The 21,826-nt window shown below is 40.4% G+C and overlaps 1 protein-coding gene across 1 annotated transcript in view; it reads right to left on the bottom strand.

The window, feature by feature from the left end:
• LOC109998593 (calcium-binding protein 8) overlaps window positions 1-21,826 on the bottom strand; it is a 64,092-nt gene that overhangs the window by 7,367 nt on the left and 34,899 nt on the right. The window contains exon 5 of the mRNA XM_020653498.3: window positions 3,769-3,925. Coding sequence (XP_020509154.1) covers window positions 3,769-3,925 — 157 coding nt within the window. The remainder of the gene's footprint in view (window positions 1-3,768; window positions 3,926-21,826) is intronic.

Here is a 21,826-nt window from a genome sequence, read left to right as displayed (position 1 = left end):
TTAGGTATAAGGAATTACATTGTTTGATGAGTTATGAACTATCAACAGGAGGGTAAGTTAGCTCTACTTTTACTGTAAATTGTAAAAACAGGACATTTTAACGAGCTTGGAGAAGTGTCTGAAAATTCTTGTTTATAAAAAATGTATAAACTAAAATGATGCAGGCACACATGGAGAATCTTAAATACCTACACCTGCACAGCAGCTGTGACATCCATGGATCAGAATTGATATTCACACTTTGCATCTGGCCGCTTGTCGTCACTCTGGACTCCAGTGCTTTAACGCGATTGGTGCACTTCGTTCAGCAATGAATCAGCACCTGGTGAACGTATACGGCTCGGTGGTAAACATTAATTCTGTTGTTTTTCAGCTTTCTTGATCCCAGAGCGAGGTGATGCGGGAGGGAAATCAGGAGCCTTTTACGCTACCTCATATATCAGAAAGAAGCCGGAGGTATAAGTACCAGAGGAGCATGATGAATTGTACTCTCACCGTGACACAATGTATTGATTTCAGTGTGACTGAGCACATTTTGGTGTCCCGTTGAGACAGCTAGTACTCAAAGACCTTCAGGCTAACAGATGCGGGGATGCTGCGGTGGTCAGTGTTCATCATAAAGCCAGCAGGGACGTCACGCTGGCATCACTTCACACCAGTTTAAAGACCTTGATGAAATGCTGGAGCACCTGTGCCGTCCTCATCGACAGCAGGACCGACTGAGTACTCAAGGTCAGGCTCGATTAACAAGCTGGTTTGATAAATAGGGACGTCATGAGAGCTGCTTTCAGACCACAGAAGAATAAAACATGACAAAATACAAAGACTATAAAGGAAGTGAACGAAGCCAAGATGATAACAATTGCAGGTAGCCACGCCTTCATCTACATCAGATTATTATTAAAAAATTGAGCACCATGAGTTACTGGGGAAAACTTAAAGCAAGCAGTTGAGACCAGAAACTCATTGGGAAAACGTTTATAGAGGTAATCAATCAACTGAGCTGTCAGATGTTCAAGATTAATACTTCAAATAGTAAGTTTGAAATTACTTTTACGATTCTGTTGTCCATCCATTAGTTAAACTGTTTTTTAGGCTTTATATGGAATTTTTTGATCCAGCAGATGTCGCCCTTGAGCACCAGCATGAAACGAAAACAACTCACGCTGCATTGTTGTGTTAGCATGCTAATGCTAGCGATCTTTATTATGCTGGTATCTTCACACTGCATGTAAATTTACCTGAAATGAGTGTGATCTAGAAACACAGTTAAGCAGTGAGTACAGTATGTTATTCTTCTTTTCTCTAGTCCCTCAATTAAACAACTTTTATACACGAGGGGAGGAGTCAGCCGGCCGTCCCGGCGATGTAAACAAAGTGAAGATAGGACTCTGAAAACTCTGAAAACATCACAGACAGTGGGACTCGGGTGTTACACCCATTGTAGACAGTCATGACTCACAGAGTTATTTTCAGAGGATTTCTATTATATTTAAGTGTGAAAAATCTCATATAAAGCCTTTAAGGGGTTGCAGAGGGGGAGACGATCCAAGCTGACATCAGGGGTGAGACGGTGGGTACAACAGGGACAGGTCACCAATCAATCACAAGGTTGACTCCCAAGACTGACAACTGTTTACACTCGCGCCTTTGTGTCCCTCCAGACTAATCTATAGAATCATCAATCTGTTGTGACTCTGCGTATCACAGACACTGAGGTCTTTTTTCGCTGACAGGCACAAAAACACAAACAAACATGTCTGAGAGCGAAAAGAGGGACGTGCTTCGACATGTAAAGAGGGCACTGACAGGTAAATTCATTCAATAAAAAAGTGTGCGTTTGAATGGAAAACTGATGTTAAACAAGAACAAGCATCTGCTCAGAAAGAGCTAAACTGACGCTTGTTATCACGGTGACCCTTCACATAATGTCGGTAATAAAAGACCCACCTGATCTGCATACTGAGCACTGGGCTAAAGTCCCCTTTCCTCTAAACTGTAAATGTTTTGATTTAAATTCAAATAAAGTTCAGCATGAGTTCAGGCGGGAAGATTATCTTTCTGCCTCATTTAGTCACATCACTTTCTCTCTCCCTCTCTCTCTCTCTCTTTTTTTTAATCAGCTGATCACGGGAGTGTGTGCCGTTTCAGTTTAACCAACCGGATTTTTCCGCATCCTGCTGCTGTCTAACTTTTAAGATGTGTTCTCCTCTCTGCTGCTGTCAGCTGTCATTTCAGTACTGAGCGTTTCCATCCTCCTCTCTATCCCTCATTCACCTCCAGTTCACCACATCCAGTATCTGCACTGAGCTCTCAGAAGTCCTCTCCTCTTCATCCTGCATCCTCAGCTACCAATACCAGAATCCAGACTTCTTCCAGGGGGGTACCTTACCCCAGTAGATCCAAATCCTTCTCCTTGGAGCCCCCCAAGGACCCAAAATAAGAAAAAAAGTGATACATTTCTGAAAAACAACAACACATTTTAAATAATATAATATTTACCTGAATGAAAAATGTAGCTGACTAAGTAGCCTGATATTCCTGAGAGATAAAACTTTTATTTTTACACCGCTTTGTAATTATTTCAGTTAATCTGTCCAAATCTAATGTTGACCACCTCAGTGCAGACAGAGCCCCGTGATCCCCTTTGACCCAAAGCGCCTCCCCTTGGAGGTCGGACCCCAGGTTGAGAACCAATGCCTTACTGTGCTTTCAAAGTTGCACAAAACTCCTGAAAAAGTTCCTGAAATGTTCAGGTTAAAACAGTCATGTCTTTCACTCTGACTGAACCAGGAACTTTACACGTCAGCCCCTTAGTGACATTGTTTGTGAAGACGAAGGTGAGCGACTGAGATGAGAACCCAGCAGTCAATATTCAGGACAATTGAAGCTCAAGGGGGTGGTGACGGATATAACCTGCGCGCCCATAGACTGTGCATGCAACCGGTGCAATTTCTGTACATGTATTGAAACTGCTTCATTATGGTTTCTGTTCTCCAGTATGTTCCTCTCTGCTCTCTTGCTGATAATGTGTTTAACTACACACTACATTCTCTGTGTTGCTTCGGACGGCACTTCTGCATCATTTATTTACATCATTATTTACCTCCTGTCCCACAGGGATGGACATGTGTGACCAAGAAACTCAGGAAGATTTCAGGGGCAGTGTGACGGAAATTTCTAGGAACTTTCATAAGTGCATGTGTCAAAAAAGCTTAACATTACTATCTGCTTTGAAACACATGAAGATGTGATCAAATCAGATTTCTCTTCTTTAATATGTAAATGTTCATGACATATGAAGTCACTTCGAAGTCTCTCCTGGTTTATTAAAGAATAAATGACATTGCCACATTTCTGAGTCTGGATTCAAACCATGCAGGCACATAAATAGTCTCAAAGAAACCATCTCATTGTTCACTTCAGGAGGAGAGTGAAAATGCCCCAGATTACCCTTTGCTGCTCTCCATAAATCTTGGATGCTAGTTTTTTCAGAAGGAGGTTTTTAATATTTCATCTGCATCTCTTCTGAACTCACGACCAGCTGACTCCGGTCCTCAGCAACCCCTCAATCAATAAACCAGCAGGTGTGCTGTGACTCAGATGCCTGTAGATCTTGACGAGGGAAGCTTAAATTCCTTCTGACAGCATGGATTTCTTTCTCTCTCTCACAAATACTCACACAAACAACATAGTGTATTTTCATCACACACACACACACACACACACATGCATGTTTGTGCGGTTAGCTCAGGGACTCTCGCTCACCTCCCTCGAACTCTGTCTGACAGTTCCCAGAGTTTTCTTTCAGGCTCTCTTCCTCGTTGATGATGATGTTCTCGATGTCCTTCATGGTGAGGTGATCACGGAAGGCGTAGAAGAGGATGTGTTTGAGCTCCTCCAGCTCGATCCTCTGCATGTCGAACTGCAGAACGAGAGGAGACAGGCAACTATTTTTAGGCTCATGTAAAAAAATCTGCGAGTTGCCTCTGCAGCATGTTTGGCAGCAAAGCATTTTACCTGACAAGTGCAAACTTATGTTTACTAATTGTACACAAGTCGTACACATTCTTGGAACAAGTGGAACAAATCCATCTCCGGAAGCTGTGCAAAACATACAATAAATAATGTGAATTACAAGGACACAGGAGTAAGCTCCAATGTATACATCATGACGTATGTTCCTGTAAATCTCAACAATGCACATCCCACTTCCTCTTACAGATGTCACTTTGATGCATTCACTTTAATCAGTGTTGCACAAAGTTGATTAAATGGAATGTGCCGGAGTTGCAGCCTGAAGGTTTTGATTTATTGTTCAGTTTAAGCATTTACACAACTCATCCAAAAAGAAGGTGCTCACACACACATAACGAGACACACACACACACACACACACACACACACACAGCGTGACTTGTAAACCGAGGTTTTGAAGGTCTCACTGAGACAAAAGACAAAAGTGCAAAGTTTATGTTTCACAAGTTTCAGAGACTCTTTCGGCTTTAAGATTGACTCGGTGAGGAGCTTGTTTGAGAACGGCACTTTGTCTTACACTTCAGAGCGGTAATGAAAGAAGGGGTTTCATTTCCTCTGTACGAGACAGCAATACAATTTAGACAAGAAGAGGTAAAAATCCATGGCAGGGAATGAGTGAAGGGGGTGTAAACCAGACTGGGAATGACTTTATTACAACGACAAAGTCAAGAGACAGAATGAGGAAACGAGAGCGTGCATGTCCTGTCTAAAGCTGTGACTGAAACCTTTAAGAGAATTAAGTAAGAGAGAACTACAGACCACTGTCAGAACTCCTGTCACACAGTTTTGGTGGAGATGGGGGGGAGGGGCTTTGACTCATAAATGGTCTAATGGGCTTTGAAGAGAAAAAGGACCACTTATTTATGATGTTTCCATTTATCCCAGGACCACCATGAACGAAGCAGCAGAGTGGCAGTGAGGAGAAAATACTCTGACCACAGTGGAGTACCTTTTCTGTGTTTTCTGCCACGTGCATAATAAGATAGGTAGGTGACCCTACCTATGGAGAGGATGGCATGGAAGCCCATTTCCGCCAGTTAAAAAAATGAAAATGAAAATAATAAAGTCATAATTATGAGATAAAAAGTCGAAATTATGAGATAAAGATCAAAAGTTTCTCTTTGTTTATCGTGTTCCTTGCTCAAGTGGTTTATTCCGTGACTTCTGCTCCATTATTTCGATAATTATGACTTTATTATTTTCATTTTTATTTTTTTAACTGTCGGAAATGGACTTCCAAAGGATGGACTGACATTCACGACAATGCTAATTTAATTCATAAACACTTGTTGTTTTTCTTCCCTATTGTGCGTGTACATACAGCAGGCAGGCCATTGTCATGTATACATCACACATACACACACACACACACACACACACATATATACACACACACACACAACACAGTTACCATTAAGAGTGACCTTAAAGATGGCGAACAGTTATTACAGTCACAGCTACATGGACATTGGAGCATGCTGACCCTTAAAACTAAAATTTCAATCTCTCTCAGAACCTGAAACCAATTTTTAAGGACATTCTGGGGCATGATGACACAGCCCAGCAATCCTGTTAAAGTGCAAGTTTTTTGTTGCTGTGACCTTGTAGAAAATGTCCAGTCAAGTAATGACCATCGGATAAAAGTTTTATTCGAACTTTGAAACGGAGTCTGTGAAGTCAGGACAAACCTTTAAAAAAAAACAAGAGAGATGAAGAACGACAGAGCTCACTTGATGGTGCTTCAAAGGTATTATTACGTATATATATATATATATAAGAAACTCAGAGCTTTAACCAAACTTTGATCATGATGTGAAAATCACAGAAGACTACTCAGCAATACAGAAAAGAAAGGTGCACATCATCCTCAGTGTGAGACAAGAAACTTTCACTGGACATCCTGGCTCGCCCTCCGGGTAGATCTTTTCATAAATCACTGCATCACACTCGGACATAAATCACACTTTCCCCCAGTAACCATCTTTCTCTCCCTCTAATACTGAGCTCATGTTCACTCACAACATAAACGCCCCATATGTTAATCAGCCTCCATAAAGATTTTCATTAGAACAGCTAATTAAAAGACGAGGGGGTCAATGTTTCATTGTTTGTGTGCGGTGATATCAATAAAAGGAGGGAGTAATAAAAGGTAAAATAATAACAGGTACATTATGATAACAATGTAAAAGAAGAATTCATTAACTGTCATTACAGAAAGGCGAGAGGCGCTCAACAACGTGTCAATCATACTTCAGTTTAAGTGATACTGTTATGTTCTTATACAGTATATTTATGAAGCTATTTAACCATTAACAATGAATGACATGTATTTTTATCTTTATTTCGCTCTAAATCCCTCCAGTGAAAATATGTTGTAAGCAAATGTTTGAAGTGACAGGAAAACGAAAAAATATCTCAATAAAGCAAAACACATGCAGCACACGTGTGCGTGGTGTGGTGACCATTTTAAAACAAACCCTCAGTCACCACTGAGATGTGAGTTGTGGAACTATTTCTGGACGTGTGCAGATTTTCCAATAGTCTTCGATCTGTTTATTATAGTTCATGATCGGGGTTCACTAACGCACATAAATGTCCCATTCTGTCCAAAACATCATAAAGCATAAACTGTTACATCCAAGTCAACCCGACACGCCGACACGGTCAAAAAAACGATATGCTTCCAAACACAAGTCAAGACTCCACCTAGTGTTCAGTGTCGGAATTATACTCAAATACAAATCCATAGTGTTCTTTTAGGTTTCTTGCAAGGATCAAATAAAACAAGCATTTTGGCTCCTACAGTAAGTAACAGCTGCTACAAATAATTAACGGACCATGATATTGAGAAGCCTTAACTGACTCCACTAATAACCTCATCCCAATTTTGTTTTGTAATTTTAATTGACAGTCACACAGTATAAACGTAGACTATAAACACTAAATCCACGTCATATCAGCAGGTTTTAAGCAACAGAAAGATATTTTTCTTACAAAAACAGCAGAGAAGTCATTCAGACAACAGAGCTGTTTTTATTTCTGTCTCTGTCTGGGGTACAGAAACAGATCCTGAACAGATCCTGAAGCCTCCCTGCAGCATCTGCCATTTAAAGTAACAGCTAACTCTTCTGTCACTTCCCCCCCCATGGGAGTGCGGTCGGCCTCCTAATTGTGTTTACTCGACCTTTGCACCACCTTGCTGCTTCTAACGACGTCACTGCCGGCGGACATGAGCAGAGTGACGGAGCTTCATTTGCCAGGGAAAAAAAAAAGGGACGAGCCCGAGGAAAGATTCAGTCGCTGAGCACGACGGTGTCAGATAAGAAAAATCCATTTGATTGTGTCGTTCCACGTCCCACTGACTGCTCAGACTGTATTCACATTCAGTCGTGGAGTGACCTTTGCAGAAGAATACAGGGGGAAGAAATGGGAAGCAGACAAGAAGGACGCCTGCAGACCTGAAATGACTCCCACAGCTGCTGTTGAGACCTACAGTTTCAAACCTAACCCCCCCGAGCACAGACGGGAGACCTGCAGCAGTCTTCTTTGTCGCACCACTGTCACAGAAGTTCAGTCTGAAGTGCAATCACATGCTTCGGGCGCAGAATGGAGACTTTGGAAAAACTTGTAAATGTCACACGCTGTTAAAACCTGCTGACGTCTGAACTCCAAAGGGGAGGGGGGGAGGTAGAAACCAGACGGAGTGATGTTAGCCAGAATTAATAAATAGTTACTTAATCAGAAATCCATATCAACAAATGATTTAATGACATCAACAACATACAAAGACTTAACTATCATTTTTGAGATGCAAATGTTCAGTTTTATTAAATACTTTTTCTGGAACTGAGAGCTGCAGAGTCAATGAAAACCTAAACAAACGTTACAGGCATATATTTGACCTGATAGGAAAAGTCGGCTTTCTCAGCTTTGGACTAGAAGAGCCCTTTAAGTGTTTACTACCTACAGAAGACTCTACACCAGGGGCGGGAAACTGGCAGCCCCTCAGGGCGCGGTCACACTGGCAAGCCGTACCGCGCCGTACTCAAGCACGATTGGCCCCCCCCGCTGTACCGTCCCTCCGCTGGCTGGCACGGCCCGCGGTCACACTGCACCAGGACAAACCATGCCTAAGCACGATTACCTCTTGTACGTGACGTCATCATACAACACATGCATGCTTTATGTTATGATGAAGCGTGCTCAGTTTACAAACAGGTGGACTCGAGAAAAATAAAATTAAAAAAAGGGACGCGCAGTGGAAAACCGCGTCTGCACATCGGAGAACAACACGGAGAACATGACGTCATTTTAGTCAGATACGGCCATGAAACTCTGGATTTCTCCATAATGAAGGCTGTCAGCGTTGTGTACCCGCGTGCTTGTGCTCGTGCATGAAGTGTACCGTGCCTGAGCATCTTTTATTACTGGTATAGCAGGAAATAAGACGATATAATTGGCTGTAAATCTTTTTTATGAAGCTTTATTAAATGTTTTAGATTTGTTTTCAATGTAAGTGAAATATACTTAAATATCCAGTAAAGATTGGCAGTCCCTATATTTACTTTGGTTCGCAAAGGTGGGACATTCGTCAGAATCAGTTCTCCCTGTTTGAATAATAGACTCTTTAGAGGAGCGGAGAGATGGATCTGAATTATGTAATACTGATATATATTGTAACTGAATTATTTACTTGCCATGAAGAGTCAGATCATTTAGATTCATATTCTGAGCAGCAGGATGAATACGTATGGTGGATCTGTGATGTGTTTAGTAAGAGCTAGCAGGGGGGATGATTTACTCACTTTTCTCTGAATATTAAGACTGGAATAACAAAGTGTTTGTTACAGCTTTTTGTTTAACGACATGGGTAAGCAGTATAGAACTTTTCAAAATAAAACACGTCAGTGTAACAACACGTTAATACCAGAGTGCACCATAAAGGAGATGTCAACACTGTGCATGTATTTGAGATGTCTTTTTAAGGTTTACTGTATTAAACATTATGTTAGGATGTATTTAAGGAGATTGAACGACCATGGGTAAGACCAATTCAATAAGAAGAGACGACAGAAATATAATCTGTATATCAACTTAAAAAATATCCCACCCTGATATCATCAAATTCAATAAAACTATCAAAACACTAACAGTGACCAAGCTTCATCTCAGGGGATGCATGTAGAGGTGATTTTATCCACCATGCAGGAACACTTGTCCTTGGATTTAACCATGAACGTCTGTGATTTCGCTCACTCGATGGCGTGCATGTCTTTCACACTGAAAAGTGGATTTGGAATTGACGATGAGGAAGAGGAGCCATCCTTAAAGAGAGCGTTGTTCTGCTGTGCACTCGTAAATGAGGCATGTTCAGCTGCTCGCACACACAGGCGGTGAGAAGGTGCCAAGAGCCAGCATCCATCCATCTGCTGAGTTCAGCCATTTTGCAGTACAGCCAAATTATTCAGTGACGGATAACGCTCTGCACACCGTAGAATCCAATTATATGCATTTGCTAATCTACATTTCTGCGCGACAGGCTGGCATGTATTTTGTTTCTTTAATGGCAGACATATTATGCTGCATTTGAAATGTGTTGCAGCCGGGGACAGGCTTGTGCTCTAAAGACGGTGGATTTAAATGCAAAACAAAGTAGTAAGAAACTCATAGCTCTGTTCTTTTCAACAAGTCCCTCAAACTGTCTCTTTGAAATATGCCATCTCTTGAATTACTTTAGTGTCTTGAATTGGTTTTGAAAAGGAGTGAGGAGGAGGTCTGCCTGGATCTAATGACACATACTGCATGTCTCTGTCAGTGTAAAATAAATCACAGGCATCTTGACAGCAACACAAACCGATCATTTCATGTGATGTGTTTGAATGCAAAGAGCTCTGCAGTCAGATTTTACACGCTAAGCAAAAGGGTTGTAATTCAGCAACACAGACCTATATAATTTACAATGAAAATAAAAACCTGAGAGATTTTTCGGGTAAGGATGTGAGGGAGTGTTGATGGAAAATAGACCTGAGATTAAAATGTGATCACTACCTTTTACATTTGTGACTCTAAAATCCTTTGACATTTTCAGCACATGAAAAATAAAGTGCAGTTAAGTAAAACTGCAGTTAAAGAAAGGAAGAGGAGAGGATGACACTTCTGTTCCCTCTCAACAAAATTGCATCCTCTTGCATTTTTGGAAGCTGCAGCTGTCATTTTAACATTTCCTTTTTAGATTTGTGCAGACTTCTCTTGCACCGCACCGTCCAGTCAGGAGTGAGGGGGAGAAAAAAAAACACAGTTCAATCCACCAATGGCAAATTGGTCCATGAAGCTAATGAGGAGGTTTTTACCCCTCATCACTGACAGGGATGATGGGAGTTAACAAGATGAAGACTGGACAGCTATAAGGTGGTGAGCACCGACCCCATCAGCTGCTGGTGTTAGAGAAGTCCTAAAGTAACTGACTCATCATCGTCTGAATCCGTCTAACAATCCGTCTCTGAGGTATCACTTCCCTCTCCTCCAAACCTTTCTGCTGCTTACAGCTGGTCATATTTATCGCCGACACATTTATTATTTACAAAGCAGTTTATACACACTCCTGCATTATTTACAATACACTATCTGAATAAGCTCCAGTGTGTTCCCATGACAACAAGTCTCAGACTGAACTATGTGCATGTGCTCCAACTTAAATAAGTTTATCATATAGTGTTTTATTCGTTCTACAGCTGGAACTCTAAAAGCTGCACTACCTCTGTTTGTAGACTGATTAAACACAGACATCATTATGGGCTGTTGTTTCTAAGGTCCACAGTATCTGAAACATTAATTATATTCATTCAAGCTATAGCAAAACACAGGTCGGCTATACTGGTCTAAAGGCTTGATGAATATTTCAGGGAGAGCTTTTTTAAATTATCTTTTAAATTATTTTAAATTATTATTATTTTTAAATTATTATTATTATTATTATTATTTTTTCTCATTTATAAAATATTTAATTGCTAATTATTACTTTTCATTATTATTATTGTATTATTTGTTATTATATGCTTTGGCAATATATTTTACACATTCATGCCAATGAAGCTATTTGAATTGAAAATTGAGATAGAGAGAGAGAGAGAGAGAGAGAGAGAGAGAGAGAGAGAGAGAGAGAGAAAATAAGTTTTTTTTATCTCTAACTTTTATCAGTCAAGATGGAAAGAACATTTTGATCCTGTAATCTTTGTATGATCAGAAAACAAGTTTATAGAAGCATCTTATGCAGCAAAGCAAAATGGACCTTTTCTTAAAAAAATAAGTCAACGCATTGACGCAGGAGCTCGTACTGCTGGTGATGCACAATCTGTGCAACAGGAAATAAAAGAGCAGCAGACCCTGGATGTCTTCGAACACCAAGAAATAAAAGAGGTAAAAGTCATAGATTTAAAGAGAAGAAATGTGAATTAAAATGTGCTCATGTCTCTGTTAAAGGCTTAATATGCAATTTTTCACACTTAAATATAAATCAAATATATCCTCTGAAAATAACTCTGTGAGTCATGACTGTCTACAATGGGTGTAACACCCGAGTCCCACTGTCTGTGGTTTCAGAGTTTTCAGAGTCCTATCTTCAGTTTGTTTACATCGCCAGGACGGCCGGCTGACTCCTCCCCTCGTGTATAAAAGTTGTTTAATTGAGGGACTAGAGAAAAGAAGAATAACATACTGTACTCACTGCTTAACTGTGTTTCTAGATCACGCTCATTTCAGGTAAATTTACATGCAGTGTGAAGATACCAGCATAATAAAGATCGCTAGCATTAGCATGCTAACACAACAATGCAGCGCGAGTTGTTTTGGTTTCATGCTGGTGCTCAAGGGCGACATCTGCTGGATCAAAAAATCGTATATAAAGCCTTTAACTTACAGCAAATAAACAACTAGTTTAAACCACGGGCTTCCAAACAACGCCATGCCAAAGACCACCATCTAGCTTTAGCCTGTTTTATCAGTTTAACTCTCAGCGGCTGCTCAATTCTGATTGGCTGGAGGGGTATCAATAAGGATCTGTTCTTCTTTGTCCTGTTGTCTTAACACCATGTGAATACAATGAAGGTTAAAAGGTGTCTGGTATCACATTCCAGCAGACTTATTGTTCTTTTTAAAGGTTTATTGATTTATAAAACCATTATGAGTCTGAGTATGTAACAAGAAATAAACTCACAGAATCAATGAAAGCATAATTACATGTCTGCACATTCTTCACTGGACCACTGGATGAGAAACAGGAAGTAAGTCAGACTCAACATTGAGTATTAATTATGATCTCTCCTCTGCTAAATGCACACCTTGTTTAAATTAATACTCAGCATCTTTATTGATCTCTACCTGCCTAACCCCCCCCCCCCCCCCCCCCTTTAAGGCCCTGAAGCATCAGGATAAATTTATGTCTCCATTACGGCTACATGACCCGGCCGTCAGAGGGCAGAAGATTAATTGAGAAAAGAGGGAAACTTAACACGCGCCATGAGAGTCACAACAGGCAGAAAAATGAATCGGGGCTCAAAATCTGGAGCCTGTGAGCGTGGGAGTGACATAAACATCGGACTCATGGGACTCTAATGGAAATGGACTTGTACTGTACATGATTCTGATGGAGCGAATCTTCACACTTGAAGGGGGGGAGACCCATGCAGTTAGTTTTTAACCTCATGTTGCCCTCATGTTTGTATGAGAAATGTAACAGCAACATATCAAACATGTTGTGGCTTCTTCAGACTAAATCGCTCTGATCATAGAGTCTCAGATAAAACGCTCAGATCACATATTTAACAATCGTGCAACCTCCAGGGAAATCTTTTCTCAGCACAGGGCCTGCCTGCAGGAGGTTCAATCATATTATATGATATTCACTTTTCATTTACTGAGAGCACAATGACATAACAACCAGAGCCGGCAGCAAATCAAAAGGACAGCAGACAGTTGAACTCAAGAGGCAGAAAGTAAGAAAAGAAAAGGGTAACCGCTCTAAAGCAGAGAGGAAGCTGTCGATATAGTTAGTCAGGCAGAAATGGATGCCACGGTCACCTGAAGTAAAGAGAGGCCTGAGGAGCAGCCCGAGGGTCACAGGACCTCATTAACAGGAAGCAGAGGATCTATTTGTCCTGCCGTGTGTAATTCATTGCTTTAACTGGAGAAAAACGAAGGAACAGAAGAGACAGAAGGCGGGAGAGGAAGGGGAAAGGGTAATGAGAAGAGGGCTGGAGAGGTGAGAAAGGAAGAGGGAAACTGCATTAATTCTAGACACAATTTCAAGTTGTTTTTTTTTTTTAAGTTTAACTTCTGACTGAAGCTCATTCAAAATGTGGAATTATTCAGCATGTTGTTTAATTAAGCCCAGAGGGTAGCAGCTACTTCTGTCTTTGGGAGGCAAAGTTAAGTCTGGAAGCAATTGTTTCACTTTTCTTTTTTTTTTAGTTGGTCGAAACTTGCATGTTTTTAATTTGACCAACTTCTAATTAAAGTGAAATCCAGTGTTTTTGCACCACATTTGACTGAGACAGAAAACTCTTCTCAAGTTCATCTTTAACTTTTTTTTCTCTCAAACTTAAAAAAAAAAAAAACGGTGACGAAGAAGGAAGACAGAGTGTGTTTCTTTGGCCGTCTCCACATTTTCTGTGAATGCAGGAGCAAAGCCCCGAAAGAATCTAACATGACATTCAGGGGTAAGAACAGGGCTGTGTCATCTCACCTGTGCACTCACATATCAACATCATCTTCAGTGAATAGGATAGGATAGGATAGGATAGGATAATACTTTATTGATCCCAGAGGGGAAATTCGGGCGTTCCAGCAGCAAAAAGACAGAAAAGGTCACATTAGGTGTTTTATGTATTTGAGTATTTGGAGGACTGTATCACCTGGGGGTCAAAGCCTGCACTTCAAATCCAGGGGAAATGTTAACTCATGCAGTAAAAATAGAGCTCAGCTTGAAGGCAAAAAAAAAAAAAATCTCAGGAAATTCTAAAAAATTTAAATGTTAAAAGATGCATGACGAGCAGAAGGCCAAAACTTCCACATTTAACACTCATTTCTACTGTCTGAAAGAAACTTTAAAGTAAAACTCAAGAGAAGCACGTCTTAGCTCTGCTAGCACACAGAGCTACACGGGAAATGATAAACTCAAAGAAAAGCGGCACGTCTTTTTCAGACGCATTTAGCTGACGAATGGTCTCCATTCATCCAAAGAGGATTCTGCACTGTGATTACTTAGTAGATAAAAATGAAGAAGCTCCCTACTGGAAACCCAGCGTGTCAGTATAATGAAGTGAAGGGCCTTTACTTTGATTGACAGATACATCATTAAAGATCTGGGCACTCGGTGATCCAGCTGTGTGTGTGTGTGTGTGTGTGTGTGTGTGTGTGTGTGTGTGTGTGTGTGTGTGTGTGTGATAGTGAGAGTGTGTGTGTGCAGGCGAGTGGGCTACGTGTGTTCAAGTCAAGTGTCTGTGCAGAAAACGCAGTAATGTATTTTTCAGAGCAGGTTTGAGTGAGACAGAGCTGTGATGAAGTGAATCATAGAGGTAGTTCAAACTGACAAAGACGTAAATAAGTGACATGGAGCACAATGAGCGGGGGGTCAGAACATATATTGTATTGAATGTCAGAATTATCTCTGCTAAATCACACACACGCTGCATATGATGACAGAGAGGCAGAAGAGGAGGAATCTATATTTCTCTTCTGGTCCATGTTTCCTCAGAGCTGACAGGAGAATTTAGTCCATCACAAAGAACCAGACTGATGTTACAGCTCTCAATCAACAAAGTCTAAGTGCATTATAATGAACAGCATATGCAATCGCTCAAAGGACCATAAGGTGTTCATCTCGGATAAGCCTCTTATCTTGTACTTTATATATCCAGCTTTATTTGTTATACTAATCTACTCTCTCTTTCCAACTCTCACTGTCAAGAGCGCAAGTTCAGTCAGGAAGAATATAATTGCCTTCACGATCGGGTCTTTCTCATTCCTTTCCTTTGCATGCTCACTCATGTTTCCGCTGTCATTCTCGAGCTGTCATTTTCTGAGGCCGTAATCAGCTGTCTCGTCAGCGGTGCTCATCTAAACCAATGTCATGGCGTTCCTCCATCATTTTCAACCCATCATCGCTCTGCTCCTCTTTTCAATATGATTCTTTCTCTACCTTTCACTTCCTTCATGCTGATGTTTCCTTCGCCTCCCCATCACGGCCCATCATCGCAGATTCATCATCCATCAATTCTTCACCCATCCAGTTTCATCAAGTCATCAGCTTCACCACAGCCACCAGGGTCTGGACTCTATTGGTGGATTTATTCTGTCGACGCTCAGAATTTTCATTCTCCAAACTCATCAACCACCCCGTAGAGTCCAAGCGCCAAAGTATTTCTGTCAAGTCACATTTCCATGTTATTCATTGTAATGAATAATTGTCTTAATTCTCTCCTGATTGATCTGGTAATAGTATCAGTGTGTCAGGAAACTTGCTGATAACAACAGTTGCGATGAATAAATTGTCATACTTTATATTTCCGTTGCATTGCTGTATTCTTATTATTTGCTCATATTGTGTGTTTGGACAACCTGCTGCTGTAACGCCACAATTTCCAAGTTTGGGATCAATAAAGTAATTCTATTCTATTCTATTCTATTCTATTCTTACTTATGACGTTTTACAGTGCCATATACGTTTTAAAAATATCAGGTAGTGATCATAACAAGCTCAATCAGAGGTGGAGACAGATTTAAAAATCTCCTTTTCTCCTTTCCTCTAGTTCTTGCTTTTGGTTTTCAGCTTTTTTGAACAAATACTTTGCTTGTAAATGTAATCACTTTTATATTTACTGTAATTTTCATCTGCCTTGGTGTCATGTATACATTTAGATGTTTAACTTTCATTGTTAAAATGTGTGACCTACATACTTCATGTGACTTCTACTGATCATGCAACTGGTTGTAAATATTTAGAAGGAGTAGCTTGGTGGCCGTTTTGTAGCTGCCCTGATGAAGGCCTGAAACATGTTGTTATGTGTTTATGAATCTGTAGTCCTGATGAATGAAAGGCTTTTTATGTATATACCCCCCTCTGAGTGCCTCAGACCTCCTCAATAGCTTCTGAGTTGGATCCCCGCACTGAAGAGACACAAGTTTTAAAACAATTTTCAACACCCATGCAGCACTCCATGCATCTAAAAGAAACAGAAAAGAACCGCACCACACGTTTTTTAATGAAGCAGCAATCGCAAAGCCGTGTGGCAGCTTTCTCAGGTTTGGGCCTCTTGTGACCGAGTGTTCAAGCAGTCAACATGAGTGTGCTGAAAAGTTCAATGGGAATGAGCAAGTCTGCCCCCATTTCTAAACAGATAAATCTTTAATCCAAGTACAAAGCAAACTGCCTCAGCTTCACAAAAAGAAAGAAATAAAACACAAGAGTGGAAACTGCTGCCATGAAATGCTCATGATGATGCAATTTCAACTGAAGGCAGCACTTGATGTATTTTAAATCTCATATCCCAAGCTGAATTTAAATGACAATAAAGAGATTGAAAAAGCAGATTTGATACAGTCTGGTCTGCACCGAAAGTTAGCACAGTAAACTCATGTGGAGGTCATCATGAAACACAGCGGCGTCTCACAGCGAGCGTGAAGACCGGGGCTCAGAGGGGAGAAGACTCCTGTATGGTGTGATAGCGCTTTAAGGCTGCTCATGATGGAGACAAATGGACTCATTTCACTTTGATAATCCTCCATAATTCACCTTCCATCCCCGGGGCTAGAATCTGAGGACATTACAGGGCCGATACTCAAAGTGTATAAGACTATGTGATGGGGCTGGTCATGGCGGTTGAAGGGAGGACGGGTGCATGTGTGTGTGTATGGGTGTTGATTAAGTTTGCCTAATGCCACGTCTCTGAGCCACCCTCATTGCTATTCAAGGCCAGGCTTGGCAAAGGGAATATGATTTTTCTTCCAGCAGGCATGTGAATGCTGCGACAGTACAGTGTGTTTTTCCTCCCTAATGGGCGCCTCAAATCCATCAGACAGGCGAGCAACCGTTTGTCAGAAAACGTACGACCCTCCTCATACAACCTGCTCGGAGCATTACTACCCACAGTCGGCACTTCTTTAGGGGGATATTTCAGTGTTGGATTATTTGAATTATGCGCTCATCTGTGTGACCAATGAGGTCGTAAAAAGATGATTATTGTGGCAGTTCAAATCAAAAGCATCGTTGAGTGTCAAACAGACGAAAAATAAAGTCATTGAAAGCTTTTACACGGTCAAAAGAGAGAGAGAGAGAGAGAGAGAGAGAGCGAGAGAGAGAGAGAGAGAGCGAGAGAGAGGGACGCTGAAGTCTGAATTTTTGCAGGGACATTTGGATTCAATAAAGCCAATTAATAGAATCAGACCACCATTACACACTGATTATTGTTCACTTCACTCCATCATTTAAAAGTAGTACACACACCTTAACATTTGTATTTATTCTGTCTCTTTTTTTATCTGCTCTTATCTACTCGCTTCTTATCTTTGTGTTGCTGCAACGCCCGACTTTTCCCTTCAGGGATCAATACAGGATTATCTTATCTTAAAGACCAACAGGCGTGGCTGCTGGCACCCGTCGTGTAATGCTGATTGGTCACTAGAAAAATATCTGCGCATTACAAGATGAGTACTACGGGGGAAAGTTGGTTATAAAACACTTAATCAAAAGCAGAACAATCGTTTTCAGACGAGAAGAAATCACAAAATTAATCAGACAGACAGACAAACGTTTCTGAAACGGCAAATAATCAAATCATTGGAGCTGGATGACAAAATGATAATGAAATGTAGAGCTCTTCTGTAATGTGTACGTTTTTTTAGCCTCGGATGCTCGACTGTATAACACAAATCTCCCATTAGGCCAATTTGAAGATGAAGAGATGTGATACATGAAGAAGAAAACACAGAAGGGATAAAAGGTGAGCAATGTTTGACCAGTAGAAATGTCTTCATCCAAATGACATATACATGTTTAAAATCTATCTGTAAGAATTATTTTGCCAAAAAGCTCCAGCAACAACTTTTATTGACAATTTAGACCGACGCGTTTCGGCTTGTGGCTTTCATCGGGGTCATCAGGAAAGGCGTCGTTCTAAATTGTTAAGTTGTTAAGTTCTAAGTTGAACATCATACTGCAAGTGTTGCTGGAGCTTTTTGACCTCTTCAAGACTTTCACTCTTCTTCATGCACCTTGGTGAAGTTGTGCCAGAAAATCCCACACTGCTTCTTCAAAACGATTTTGTGAAACAGGTGAAATAAAACTCAAGATACTTGTGTCCTGATGAAAAGTGCTCAGTGAGGAAACCCCTCTGATTGAAAACATCTCCCAAAATCCCTCCTGAAAAGTCACCTAACCCCGTCACATGACCTATAGCGGCTCCGTTAACAAACACAGCTTTAATAATGTAAGGCTCCGTTAAAGCAAGCAAGAGACTACCTACTCTCTCATCATAAAATCATCATGCATACAGTCGATCTGTTTGTCCTAAAGATCCACAGGACACACATTTACAGAACACACAGCTTTATTTTAATCAGCTCCAGAGTATCAGGCTAACATTAGAGGGGCCAACACAGATATGAGCTCACTGTCACCTCTCTCCACAAAGATCAGTGTGTCCATGTATTATTCATCACAGAACACTTGTTTGAAACTCATTATGAATCCCAAACTGTGCCCTGTGCAAAGGACAGACGAGGGGAAGATGAATGGACGTGATCTATGGTGGAAACCTACAATGAATAAAAAGCGGCAAAGAAGTCAAAAAGCCATGTGTCTGAATGTCAGGAGTGGGAATACAAAGCTTTGAACCAGATCACCAGACATTACGGGTTAAAATAAAAAAGTAAGAGCATGAGATATCCTGATTCAGGGATTGAAAAATGTTTCACTTTAAGCATCACTATCACCACAAAACTGAGAAATCAAAAGGATAAAATCTGAAAACAAGGCTTTATACTCTCGTAGCAGGAAAACGGTTTACATGACGCCTTCAACAAACACAGTTGTGTCGGAGAAGTCGTTGTCATATCCTCACACCATCATGTGTTCTAAACAACGTTTTCTGACATTCCTTGACATTTCTGTGTGAATTATTTGAATGACTCTGGGGTAACACACCCAGAAACCTTATGACACATCCTAGGTTTAAATGTAAAACCAGAATACAGCTGATTGAAGACATTATAGATTACATAATTACTTTAACATGTAGGCCGTATTTTAGACAACGATCCTAACTATCGTAAAAAAAATATACGTATATATCGTATTATGTGACTGTATCATAATGTCCATTATAGTCAGGATGCTTCACACTGTGTGTGTTTTTAATAACTATTCTCCATCTTTCCACAAGTTAAAGTTTACACAGTGGATATATCTAGTATTACTTCTAATGTACCTTTCTGCTTATATTTAACTAATGTAAACACGTTTGTTTTGAACTTAATGTTGTTTCTGCTGATTGAAATCCTCTTTTTTTAAAATGTAACAACCACATTTACCCCGAAGGGAAACTAAGTTTACCTTATCTCATCTTAACACCATTGTAAAGTAATACAAAACAAGTTCATAACTTGTGTGTGTAATCACACTAACCACAAAAACAGTGGTTAGTGCGCACGCCCCATGTAGTGAGGCTCCTTTCCCGCATGTCATTCCCCACTCTCTCTCTCTCTCTCTCTCTCTCTCTCTCTCCCCCTGATTTCCCAACTCTATCCACTGTCCTATCTCTCCATTAAAGGCACAAAAAGCCCAAAAATAAATCTTAAAAAAAAAAAAAAACTAATGGGACTAATAGTTATACACAGAGAAGCGCTGACAGAGCAGGATTTAAGTCAACGTTTCATCTTAATCAGCCAAGATGAACTTTGAAATTCAGAGTATTAATGCATCTGCTTTGCATTAACTATGACATTAATGATATTTTAATAATAGTTAAGTTACAGCATTAGTTTCATCAGTTGGCATGTCTGTGTTGTTTTTGATGCGTAAGGTACACGATCATGATGTGCAGTCTCAAAAGAACAAAAGTTTAATCTGAGCAATAACTTATCTTCAAGGGACTTTTACTCTTTGCACTCTGTGCTAAAAGCATTAAATAAATACTTTCTGATCCATCAGAAATTCCGACGTGAACACTCTGTTGTTGCATGAAGGAATTTATTTTCCATAAATATTCCTCCGGAGGGCTGCAATAACACGTCTTACTGAGAGTGGGCGTTCAGTAAGAGAGCTCACCGAGTGATTACAGTGCTGCTCTAAAATAACCTCACTCATGCTGTTGTGTCAAAAAGGGAATGTGACCTGTAATCAGCCTTTTCTCCTGGCTGCAGTTTACCTGCAGGACACAACAAGCTCACTCTCTTTTGACCAGACTGATGTGAAAAGAAGGATAATTATTAGAGTGTTTGTGCACAAAGTTTACACTTAGGGAGGGGAAAGTGTTCTTTTGATGTCTCTTTTTGTCTGAGCTGAAGACTACGGGTTTGACAACTTCAAAACGTTGGTTATGGGGTTAGAGAGGAGGTCGTGAAACTGGCTTTGCACAGCTGAAGACTCCTGCTGAACTGTCAGAGGTTGAGCTGCAAATAAGGGGAAAACACCTTTATACAAGCAAAACACATTTGTTGATAAAAGCAGGTATCTCTGGTCCTGAAGTCAATCTGTGAAGAGTTCAATACTAAATCTAAGGACTCCTCTTTTGTACCTCAGAGCAGAGCAATCAGTAAACACGATCTAACATCAAAAACATCTTAAGAATATGGATCCTAGTACTTACAGTCACTACAAGGCAACAAAAGAAACATTAAAGAAACTCTGAAACAGTCAGAATTGTAAGGGAAAAAAAAGCAAAGAGCTGCAGCCCACTCCTTTAATGTTGTTTATTCTCCGGCTGCAGAGACATTGATTTTTCCTAAAGATTTAAATGCATTTATTGCTCTTCATAAGAGCATTAGATGAGAACTATATGAGGGTTAACAAAACAGCTGAGGCTGAGCCACAGAGACCGAGAGAGAGGCTGAGACAGGAGAGTATGGATTTTTATTTGAGAAGGGTTGGAATAGTGTCATAACTCCAGAAAATAAGAAAATATATTACAAAGCACACGCAGTGGAGTACAGATCTTGTTTACAACACCCTCCTTCTCTTCGACAAAACATCACACACAGTGGTTCCTTCCTGCTCACGTACAGTCACACAGCAAAGAGAATGAAAATGGGTATGTATTAAGTACCAACTTAAGTGGAATGTATCAACCAAGATCAACCAAAATGACTAACTATGAGAGGCTTTGGCATACGGGCATTAACTTTCTAAAAAAGAAAATATGTAAGATTAGTTAGATTAGTGATCAGGCAGATAGAAACACTTGCATTTACACATACAGCACCAAACACATCTACCCCTAAAGACTTACACCTGGCAGAGGTACTACTTTCTGTTTCGAGGTCTTTTTAAAAAATATATATTTTGAGTCATTTTTGCCTTTATTGGATAGGACAGCTGAAGCAAGAGAGTGGGGGTCGACAGCAAAGTGTTGAGGATGGATTCAAACCCACGGCCGCTGAAAAGAGGACTATATCTGTACACGGGACATGCGACACAACCGCTAGGACATCCAGAAGAAGAAGATGGTTTACTTTATTGATCCCCGCAAGGGAAATTCTGTTTTTACACTCTGTTAATGAGTCAAGCAACACACACATG

The sequence above is a fragment of the Labrus bergylta genome, chromosome 11 (assembly GCF_963930695.1).
Source record: "Labrus bergylta chromosome 11, fLabBer1.1, whole genome shotgun sequence".
Lineage (NCBI taxonomy): Eukaryota > Metazoa > Chordata > Actinopteri > Labriformes > Labridae > Labrus > Labrus bergylta.
The sequence above is the reverse complement of the archived record's forward strand: the minus strand, read 5'-3'. Positions and strand labels throughout refer to the sequence as shown.